The sequence below is a fragment of the Globicephala melas genome, chromosome 5, assembly GCF_963455315.2.
Source record: "Globicephala melas chromosome 5, mGloMel1.2, whole genome shotgun sequence".
Lineage (NCBI taxonomy): Eukaryota > Metazoa > Chordata > Mammalia > Artiodactyla > Delphinidae > Globicephala > Globicephala melas.
In genome coordinates, this window is record NC_083318.1 from 14,281,999 (window position 1) to 14,294,390 (window position 12,392).

Consider the following 12,392-nt stretch of genomic DNA (forward strand, 5'->3'; position numbering starts at 1 on the left):
CTGTCCTCTTTACTTCCCACATACTTTAAATCTAATCTACTCCTTTTCCTCCATATCCACAGCAAAGGCCTTTGCTCAGGCCTTCACCCCTTCTCTTCTGAACTACTGGAAAGCTGACCACCTGGTTTCCCAACCTCCAGTCCCACCCAGAGGGATACATTCCTAAATGCAAATCTGATCACATCAGTCTTCTTTAAAACACTGACATAGCTGGTTACTTCTGGGTTCTGAGAATTAAAAAAACACTTACAAATACTTTTTTTTTTAATTTGCCTATTTCCTAATCTTTCCACAATATATATGAGCACCACTTTTTGTGGAACAAAGAAATAATAAAAGTTAAAATATCCTACTCAAGTGTCATCTCCTTTAAGAAGCCTTTTCTCCTCTCTCTTAGGCCTAAGAAGTACTTGAAAGATGAGAGTCTAAGATGAATGTTCTGCAGGCTGATCTCCCAGAAAAGGAGTTGGTTTCCTCCAAAGTTCCAGGAAACACGGTGATGGCCCAGGGCTTAATGCAATCAATCCCGGTCAACTGCAATGTTTGGACCCAAGTTTCCTGATTAAGCCAGGGGAGGGGATGGCATAACTGCGTCATTATGTGCTTGTTGAATAAATGAGTGAACAGAGCTGTGACAACAGGCCAAGGTCACAAAAGTCAGTAATTAGAAAAGTACTTGCACCTTTGTTCTTGTCATTTTGAATTTTTAAAACATTTTTTTTTAAACCCACAACTTTTTATTCAAAAAACGTTAAACCTACGGAAAGTTGCAAGAAGTGTACGATTATGCATATATTTCTCACGCAGTTTCAGCAATTTTTAACATTTTGCCACATTTTCTCCCTCCCACTCTTCTCGCTTGTGTGACTCCCCTCTCCTTCCATCCTCACTCTCTCTCTCTATTTAAAAAAAATTTTTGCCTGAACTACCTGAGAATTATTTGCAGCTCTTTTAATGCTTCATTGCTAAGTACTTTAGTCCATGTCTCCTAAGGATACAAAACCAAATACAATTATGATACTTAAGAATTTTAATATTAAACACAATACTATTCTCTAGTAAAGGCTGTATTCAAATTTCCCCAAATATCCCAATACAGCTGTTCCTAAGTGCACTACAGGATCAATAAAGGATTAGTCACTGCATTTGGTTGTATGTTAGTTCAGTCTGTCTTAGTCTAAAACAGTTGTCCAGCCTTTTTTTCTTTCATGACATTAACATTTTTGAAGAATCTAAGATAATTGTTTTGCAGAATCTTAAAACTTGGCTTCAAAAGAAATGATTTGGGCTTTTTGTGCCTCATGTAGTATATAGGCTTTGCCTCTGGATTTCATCCTGGTGTTCTGAAACTATTTATAACAGAACTTATTTAAAATTCAAACACAGAACTGTAGAGTTGGAATGGGGCTCAGAGATTTATTCTCTCAAATCCCCTCTGATTATAAATGAGGAAACTGAAACCCAGAAGAGTTTGGAAACTTGCTCAGAGCGAGGTTTAAAATAGAGATCTGCCCTCCTTCTCCTCAGTGACCTTTCTACCACATTATACTCTCCTCCAGGGCATCTTCTGTTGGATGACAAGAAGGCTTTCAGGCTATTTTTATACTCTAAGTTTAAAATGTTACTGTTGGCTATTTCCAAATTTAAATGTTAAGTCTGCTAAGGTATTCTTTATAAACCAGCATTCCTCTCCCCTTATTGCTTGCATAAGGGTTTCAAATGCCATAGATACAAACCAGGTAGAACAGCTTTTTCTGAGACAAGTCCACTGCAGTTAGTTCTGGCCCAACAAGAACAAGGGGATGCAGACACAAAGATCCACCCAGGTTGTGTATGAAATGGGAGTATCACGCTCTGGAGTCAGTTTCAGTTCTAGCTCTGAGCTATTAATTCTGCACCCTTGGACAAATCATTAACTCTCTCTCAGATTTTTTTTCTCATGTATAAAACAGGAATACAAATGATCAGATTCTTACAGTTTGTTATGGGGAACAAATGAAATTATCAAAGGGAATGCTATTAGCAAAGCACTGACACACTTGATGGCACATACAAACACTAGTTCCCTTCCCAATTCTCAGGTTGTATATAGTCAAAATCCCCTTGAAATTGCAGTAGGAAGGCAAGGCCGTGCTGGAGTACAACATACTCTCTCAATAGGCTAATTCCAACTCACAACAGTTTTTCTTCCGTCTTTAAAACAAATGGCTGTTTCCTCATTTCTGCACAAGATGTAAGAATTGGCACTTAAGAGCCATGTTGTTAAAAAATATATATAAAATAAACATAAATATATATACAAATACATATATTTGTGTGTGTGTGTGTGTGTGTGTGTGTGTATATGTTTAAGCACAGAACCACATTTAATGCAGTTGTAAGGCAAACCAGGCAGACAGCAGATACACTGCTATTTCACGCTTAATGAGGACATGGAAATGGTGGATGAAATTGGTCCAAAAATATTTAAATCATTATTTCTTTTTCTTCTTTTTCTGCCAAGGGTGCATAGCTGAATTTACAAATGTTAATTAAATATAAGTATAATGTGACTCCACTGGAAACATAATTCTTTTTTTGAAGACAGAACAGATGTGGTTGAACTTTGGTAGTACTGACAGGACACGTGCCACTGACATAGGCAAGAAAGGAGGAGCCCTCACTTGGGGCTGATACGCAGCCAGTTTACTTGGGTGACACTGTTTCAGTCATTAAAATACTGTAATTCTTCATTACTGACTGGCAAGCAGCTGCTGTCTGGACCCCTTAAGGTGCCCTAGTACCTTGGCCCATCCCTGTTCCTCCCCTCATCTAGCAACTAAAGGGGATACCAGCACACCCTACTAAAGCACTATGTTCCCCTGATTGCTATTATTTCACACAGCACCCCACCTCCATCCCCATCTCTCTATCCACTCCTAGACATTGCTAGTCACTGGCTACCACAGTTATTCTAGCACTTTCATTTTGCATTTCTGAAGATAGCTAAATTTACAGAGCATCTGTGTGTGTGTGTGTGTGTGTGTGTGTGTGTGTGTGTGTGTGTGTGTGTTAAGAGAAGGAAGTAAACATAACAGGAGTCTTTTTTCTTAGAAAACAAGAAATTTCATAATGGGTCCTATTATTTCAGAATCTCAAATCAGATGCAGATATGATTCTGATTTATCAGGCATTCTGTTCTTCATTCTGATCAATCTGAAACTTGCTTCATCCTCTCACTGCCTGATGGAGTCTCTAACCTGTCTAAAACATATCACCGTCCCTACCCCTCGAACGAGAGAAAGCCAATTCCTGATGATAACAAGAGCAGAACATTCTTAAACAGGAGGTATAGCATTTTAAAAATACATCTAATCGAGGATGGATCTAGAGACTGTCATACAGAGTGAAGTAAGTCAGAAAGAAAAAAACAAATATCGTATACTAACGCATGTATGTGAAACTTAGAAAAATGGTACAGATGAACCGGTTTGCAGGGCAGAAGTTGAGACACAGATGTAGAGAACAAACGTATGGAAACTGAGGGGGGAAAGCGGCAGGGGGTGGTGGTGGTGGTGTGATGAATTGGGAGATTGGGATTGACATGTATACACTGATGTGTATAAAACTGATGACTAATAAGAACCTGCTGTGTAAAAAAATAAATAAAATTAAATTAAAAAAAACAAAACTAAAAAAGAAAAAATACATCTAGTGACATAAAAATGTCATCTGTAATACAAAATGTCAATGCTTAGAGAATCAAAATAACTTATTATGAAAGAGATTTATTTTTACCTACAAGGAATGAAAAATAATTCATTAAGCTAAAAGCTCAGGAGTAAGGCTAAACTAGATAACATAAAAGAAAAAAAATCAAGAAAATAGTATAGCTTTTAAAATAAACAAAACCACAATAAAAAACTTTATAGCAATTATGATTTTACTAAGTGAGAACATAGAAAATTCCATGACTATTTTAAATGGCTTTTCCAGGAATTGGATTTTCATCAGCAGGTATGGTACTTATAATGGCAAGTTGGTCATTATGTATGTTATTATTGTTCTTGTAGATATTTCTCTCTTTTTGGAACACTCTAAGAGCTAAAATTTTAGAAATATCCTAGCATGTTAAGTATAACTCGCCCATTATACATGACTATTTTCAGAATTTCATAAAAAGATAGCACAAAAACTTATTTCATGTAATTCATCATAAAACACAGAAAAAGAATGTCCACACCTGCATAGGTCCAGGAATGCAAGATAGAACTCTCTCTATGTTCTCAGAGGTCACATCTACATCGTTCACGGCAACAAGGACATCACCTGAAAACAGAATCACAATAAAAGACAGTTGTGTGAGTATCCAAAATGGAAAAAGATCTAGAATTGGAACATTATAAAGCAACTATTCTGATCTTCAAAGTACAATGGAAAATGTGGTACAGACATTCAGGGACTTGTTCAAGGTTATAAAGCTCATTAGTGGCAGAACTAATCTCCCACCCCACTCTTTCTTAAACTGTAACACAGCCCAACATTGCACCATAACTTAATACAACCTATGAATATTCAAAGAGATGAATATTCTCATTTTTGATACAATTGGGACAATTACATAAACCCAAGGGACAAATGGAAAATTTGTAGCCAAATATTGCAATTAACAAAATTGAATCTAACCACTTAGACTCACAGTAAAAAAAATGCAGCTGACATTTTAATTAAATCCATGTGGTATATCATAACTCAATATGCTGTGCATTCACTGTTATTACTGATATGTGCCTACACACATCTTTGTTTCAAAAGCCCCCAACCGCAATAAAACCTATAGCATGTTTCGGTAAAAAATCTCCTTTTCCATGGCTTTTCTTTAAATGTGTATATTATGAAATCAGGTGGCTTTAATAAAGATCAGTGTTAAAATGGAAATTTACTTTCACAACATAAAGGTAATATCTAAACACCAGTCAGTATATTAATAGAAATACACATACCAAGGTTATTTTTTTCTCCTCATTCCCATCATTAGGAAATTGATTAAATAATTCATACTCATCCATTCATTAGTCTATCCAACAAATACTTATTGAGCATCTGCTGTATGCCAGGCACTGTTCTAGGCACTGCAGATAGAGAATTGAACAAAACAGACAAAAAACTCTACTCACATGGAGCTTAATACTCTTTGGGGAAGACAGATAATAAATATATATTGATATATATAGACAAAATAGTGTTGGTAGACAATTCTCCATTGGTCTCTCATATTTTCGTATATCTTAAAAGCCAAGACACTGAAAGTCTGTGTTCTGGATTATCTTTTCAAGATTGTATAGCGAACAGCTTTGGATGAGATAGTATCTCCCTCCAGAGCAAACATACAGTATAATAACAGCAAAAAAAAAAAAAAAAAAGTACTGTATAAGATATATTAACAATATCTTATTGTTAATAATTGTTCTTTATAAAAGATTTATGTTCCCTAAGCTCTAAGTTCCTGTCCTTTAATGCAACCCACTATGTGTGTACGGGTCACCTGGCCCTTTTCATGATGCCCTGTGGGAATGAGGGTTGGGGAACAGGTGAAACTGCCATTACTTTAGCTAGTGCTATTCCTCACCACCCCCCCATCCCTTCATTCCTTGCTCTCCCTGATGTGTATCATATGGGAAAGGGGCTAAGTGCAGAGTGAGCATGAGTTTCTTAGGCCAGCCCTCTGAAAGCTTGCAATGACCTACACTAGGTTCAAATGCTCAAGAGATGCTATTCAGTTGAGAGTTCCTCAGGTTTGGGCACCAAGCCTTATATGATGGTCTGCTGTTGCAGCACTTTGAGCAACCTGGTAACTTTTCTTAAAAGAATTTTGAAATGTATAGAAATATCGAATCACTATGTTGTGTAACAGGAACTAACATAGGGTGGTAGGTCAATTATACTTCCAAAATAAACAAACAAACTCACAGAAAAGAAATTGGATTTGTGGTTACCAGAGGCGGGGGAGGAGAGAAGAGGGGAATTGGATGAAGGTGGTCAAAAGGTACAAACTTCCAGGTATAAGATAAGTAAGTACTAGGAATGTAATGTACAACATGATCAATATAATTAACACTGTTGTCTGTTATATAACAAAGGTGTTAAGAGAGTAAATCTTGAGTTCTCATCACAAGGAAAAAAATTTTTTTTCTATTTCTCTAATTTTGTATCTATATGAGATGATGGAGGTTCACTAAACTTACTGTGGTCACCATTTCATGATGTATGTAAGTCAAATCATTATGCTGTATGCCTTAAATTTAGTGCTGTATGTCAATTATATCTCAATCAAACTGGAAGAAAAGAGTAAGAACCTGCAAACTAAAATAAGCTTCCAACTTCAATTCAACTTGGAAAAATGAAAAAGCAACATACTCCCCTAATTATTTTTAAATAAGATATTAAACAAGTGTACTATATCAAATTATTTATAGCTATCGTGAGTTTAAAAAGGAAGGAAGCGGACTTCCCTGGTGGCACAGTGGTTAAGACTCCGCGCTCCCAATGCAGGGGGCCGGGGTTCAATTCCTGGTCAGGAAACTAGATCCCACATGCATGCTGCAACTAAGAGCTCATATGCTACAACTAAGGAGCCCACCTGCTGCAACTAAGACCTGGTGCAACCAAATAAATAGATAAATAAATAAACATTTTTTAAAAAAAGGGAGGGAGGGAAAGAGAGAGAGAGAGAGATTGGGAGGGAGGGAGGTGAACACAATGTAGAAGTACTGATGTATTGATAAAACAAAATCCCTTCTGGACGGTACCAACAATGAGTTCTACTGTCTATAGATTATTCTATCCTCAGGACACCTAAATGGTGAAAAGATTTAAACCTTGCTCCTTTAAACTAAAACTCCATTGGATGATGTCCCAAATGACTCTTTGTTTTTTTTCCCCTCCAAACCCTAATGAATACAGTTCTGTAGTTGAGTGTTGTAGGAAGTATCATCTAAAAGCATCATGTACAACAAACCTCTAAAAATAGAAGACATGTATCATCACAAAAGATATGAAAATAAATTTTAGAACAAGTGTAGTATATACACAATATTTCTAAATGTTTAGTAGAAAATTGTCTCTTTCTATAAAAGAAATGGTACATCCACTTCTCATTTTCCAGATACTTGTTTTCCTCACATTTTTCTGAGCCCCTCTGTGAGGTGACTCAGAGATGGCAGGCTTCCTGGACATCACATCACTGCAGTGGGCAGCCTGCACTCCAGGAAAGTTCTTTCTCAACAAGTGCATGGGAGTCATTAGTATGCAGGGTCCCATTTCAAAGGCTGAAAGGAAATGAACTGCATGAATTGATTTGAATTGTTAAATAAGAAATAGTCTGAGAATTATTGATGGGTAGAAGTAAGAGGGAAAATTTATCAAGTTTATCAAGAGATTTCATTCAAGAATCAAATAAAACATAAAGGGGGAGATCAGTTTATCAAAATGCTTAAGTAAATCCCTTTGGGTGACTGGGCTTTTTCTTTGTTTTGTTTAATTACATTTTCTAAATGGTCTACCATAAGCATATATTATTACTACTGCAAAGAGAAAAAAATTAAAACTCACACACACCGTGGTAGGCAGAATAACTGTCCTCCAAAAATGTCCACACCCTAATCTCTGAAATCTGTGAATATGTTACTTTACATAGCTAAAGAGACTTTTCAGATGTAATTAAGTTAAGGATCTTGAGATTGGGAGATTATCCAAAAGAGCCCAATGTAATTACAGGGCCTTTATAGGAAGGAGGCAGGAAAACCACAGAGTCAGAGAAAGAGAGACATGGAGATACTACGCCGTTGGCTTTGAAGATGAAGGGACCACAAGGCAAGGAATGCAGGTGGCCTCCAGCAGCTGGCCAAGGAAAGGGGTTCTCCCCTGCAACCTCCAGAAGGAATGCAGCCTTGTGGATACATTGATTTTAGTGCAGGAAGACGCATTTTAGACTTCTGACCTCCAGAACTGCAAGATGATAAATTTGTGCTGCTTTAAATCACTAAGTCTGTGGTACTTTGTCACAGCAGCAATAGAAAATTAATATACCCGCTTAACAGAACAAAGCAACTTTGGCTAAGCACCAAGTGAGAGTCAGGGACCATGAATGCTGAAGAATAGAAGGATATACAAGGTACACTTGGCAGTCATTGGAAAAAGAATAAATCAGTCTTGTTAGAATCTGGTATTTACATACAAGAGGACTGGGAAATAGGTATGAGACAGTGGGGTGGGATCAGATTGTGCATTTAAATTGATCATTTAGGGACTTCCCTGGTGGCGCAGTGGTTAAGAATCCGCCTGCCAATGCAGTGGACACAGGTTTGAGCTCTGGTCCGGGAAGATCCCACATGCCACGGAGCAACTAAGTCCGTGTGCCACAACTACTGAGCCTGCGCTCTAGAGCCCATGAGGCACAACTACTGAAGCCTGCATGCCACAACTACTGAAGCCCGTGCGCCTAGAGCCTGTGCTCCGCAACAAGAGAAGCCACTGCAATGAGAAGCCCGCGCCCCGCAACGAAGAGTAGGCCCCGCTCGCGGCAACTAGAGAAAGTCTGCGCGCAGCAACTAGAGAAAGCCCGCGCACAGCAACGAAGAACCAACAGAGCCAAAAAAAAAAAATAAATTTACATAAATAAATAAATAGATCATTTAAATTAAGCTGAATTTGACTTCAGAGGGGAAAGCATATGGTTTTTGAAACATAGTTACATACTGCCATTTTATACATTCAAGTTAATGCATTTACTGACAAATTCTTAAGTTTTGAGAGAATAAAAATTATTGTATTTTTTTAACTTCAATATCAATCCCTCAACTATAACATGTAAGCACTAAACCAGAGAAAATTAAGGCCCCTCCCAACCTACCATTTTAGAATTCCTTGAATAAGGATAGCTCATCTACTGTAACTACCATTCAGAATATTAAGTAAAACAGCACATTCTCTGAAGATGATGGATAAGAAACTAGTGCCAGGTTTTTATTTCTCATTAAAATAGAAAATAATATTGCAGAAATGTTGTAAAAATTATTGATAGCTATAAATTATTGATGGCATTATAGCCATGATTGTTTCTGCAAATTATTTTTAGTCTTTACATTTGTTCACACAAATGAGGCATCAAGGATTTTTTTCCTTTTAAACTTCTCAAGTAATAAGAATTTTTATGCTGGTATACAGTGTTTAGAATTACAATTTTAATAGTCAAATAACATACAAATTTATTAAATTATAATTTAAATAATCAGACCTTTGGTTTGACATTTTCATGCTTTTTATTATTATTAAAGAATGCTCAAATAAATGTTTTCGTGCACATAGCTTTTCCTGTTTTTACATCTAGGGTCAGCAAACTTTTTCTGTAAAGGGTCAGATCAGTAAATATTTTAGGCTCTGCAGGCCATATGGCCTTTGTCGCAACTCCTCAACTCTGATATTGTAGCTTGAAAGCAGCAATAAACAAATGAATGTGGCTATGTTCCAATAACATTTTACTTATGAACACTGATATCTGAATTTCATATAATTTTCATATGTCATAAAATATCACTCTTTTGATTTTTTTTTAAAAACCATTGAAAAAGGTTAAAACCATTCTTGGTTTGCTGACTGTACAAAAATGGGTGGTGGGCCTGATTTGATCTGCTGGCTGCGGTTTGCAGATGTGTTTTAGATTACTTCTTTAGGACAAATGTCTCAGAATGAATTAACTGGGTTAAACAGTACATTGTGGTAGTTTAACACTTATTTCCCAATCACATTTTGAAAGGATTAAATCATTTCTTTCCATTTTTGTTTCAAAGAGAAATCTTTTGGCACTTTCCCCACCCATTCAAGTGAGCAACCTGGCACACCCATTCAAGTGAGCTCTGTGAATGGAATTCACAACCCATGGGTCTCAGCTGTATCACTGACTGGCTGTCTGCTCTCGGGTAAGTCATGCGATTCCTTTGGTGCTCATCCGTAGGGGGAAGTAACAACCAGACGCTCTCAACAAAGGCCTAAAAACTCTAAAATACTGTCTTTCCAGTGAACACACTGCTTCAGTGTCTTTCTTTTACTAGTGGTTCAAGTACCATGGGGAGAAGTATGGGGAAAAAATGACGTGCGAGAGGAGAGACAAACAAGTAGAGTTATTTTCATTAAGAATATCAAAATGTTACACCTATTAGAGGAGAAAATAAAAATGTATACCAAGTAATAGTCTGCAAAACATTAGAGAATAAAATCATGCGTTATGTGTTCATAAAAACCAAATCTGTCTTTTCAAAAGAGCACTTCAGATATTTTAATTGGAAATAACCAAAATGTCCATCAACAGTGGAATGGAAAAATAAATAGTATGTATTCATACAACGGAATACTACATAGTGAGAACATGGTTATTTCTCATAGATTATAAGCTAAAGAAAATATAATAGAAACAAGAGAATACACACCATACACTTTCATATACATGAAGTTCAAGAAGAGGCAAAATCAACTCTGTTGATAGAACAGTTCTGACTTTTAAAAGATTACCTTTGGGAGGGGGTACTGACTAGGAGGATGTACCATGGAGGTTTCTGGGTACCAAAAACATTCTATATCTTGACCTGGGTGGTAGTTACACAGGGACAAACATATGTCAAAATTTACTGAGTATACATTTAAGACTTGTGCATATTATGGGTCATACCTCAATTAAAATGATTTTTTTAAAGTAAATCCAAAAATACTTCCAAAATTTTTTAAAATTTAAAAGAGAAACTTAACACAAGTATTATACAAATCTCTTTAGTGATCACAGGTGAGAACATCAGAAGTTGACACAAAAAGAGCTTGAAATAAAAACTTTGTTTATTCTTCATCAGAAAAAGTTTCCAGGGGTATGTGTGTCTAGAATATTAATGTGGGGACTTCCCTGGTGGTCCAGTGGGTACAACTCCATGTTTCCAATGCAGGGGGGGTCTGAAATCGATCCCTGATTGGGGAACTAGATGTCACATGCATGCTGCAACTAAGAGTTCGCATGGCGCAACAAAGATCCCGCATGCCGCAACTAGATCCCGCATGCCGCAACTAAGACCCAGCGCAGCCAAAATAAATAATTAATTAATTTTAAAAAAAGAATATCAATGTGTAATTTCTCTAACCCTATCCTTCCCAATCCTCAAAAAAACACCTAGTTTAAAATGACCAAAAAAAGGGTAATCTTGAAGACAAAAATAAATCACTGAGATGATACACAGTTTCTAGGATGTAGATAAAAGGGGAACTTCTATTTGTTCTGGACTGAGTCAGAGGCTGGCTACAGGTAGTCCAGGAGCTATCAACGGTCAAACTTTAACAGAAACGCAAAAATAGAAATATAAAAAATAAACATGCAAGCCCTTGGCAGCAGGAACAGCAAAAATGGCACCAAAAAAGGTAGCAAGACCCCCAAGAATCCAGCAAAGAAGAATGAGAATAGAACAGAGTTCTGCTGTCATAAAAGGAAAGAAGAGTCACCCGTCTCACTGTGCTGGTCAAGGGACTTTAGTCAACAGTGGGTCACCCTCCAGCCAGACAACAGCGGAAGTCACCCTGAGCAAACTGCATTGACCCGGACAAAGCATTCATGATCTTCCTACCTGTGGGGTGACTGCAGTGTGAAATGTCGCTATGAAAGAAGCGAGTGAGAAATTACCACCACAGAAGCACCTTGTGCGATTAGCAAACCCACCATGACATTAAAATCATCCATTCTTGCAAATGGGTATGAACACATACCCAACTTGGAATAGGATTTCTGATCTTGATAAACAAGAGCATCTGCTCGATGAAGTATTCAAGGACGAAGTCTCTTTCCTAACAGCGATTTATATCTCTGCTTTAAGGGGCATAAGATAATATTCATTATTTATAAGCTTAACACCTGTGACTGCTCAGAGACTTTTTAAAAAATTAATGCTGAAAAAAAATCATCCATTCTTTAGTCCCCAAATTATATAATTAAAAAATATGGAACATAATCAAAAAATTAAAAACTTAGAAAAGTAGAGATAACAATTACCCATAATGCCCCCACCCTAATCCAACACTATTAGCATTTTGCTGTATTGATATTAACTTCTAATTGTTTTCCCTGCATGTATTCTTTTTTTACATGGTTTATTCATTCATTCAGTAAATGTTTTTGAGGGCTTATTATGAGCCAACCATTTTGCTACGCATCAAAGATGAAATAATCATTTTATTCCGACAAATTTCCTTTCTACTTATTAGTAAATCATAATCTTTTCTATTACAAAATTGAACTCATGAGCCTCATTTTTCTAACTTTTTATTGCTATTTAATACACATGCAGGAAAGTGCATAAATTGTAGTACAACACAATGAATTATCA

General features: G+C 36.7%; 1 protein-coding gene across 4 annotated transcripts in view; it reads right to left on the bottom strand.

Annotated features, from left to right (window-relative positions):
• Nucleotides 1-12,392, bottom strand: part of INTU (inturned planar cell polarity protein) — an 81,588-nt gene that overhangs the window by 43,279 nt on the left and 25,917 nt on the right. For all 4 annotated transcript variants that reach the window (XM_060298960.1, XM_060298959.1, XM_030863893.2 and 1 more), the window contains exon 3: nt 4,223-4,308. In XM_060298960.1, the coding sequence (XP_060154943.1) occupies nt 4,223-4,308 (86 nt within the window). The remainder of the gene's footprint in view (nt 1-4,222; nt 4,309-12,392) is intronic.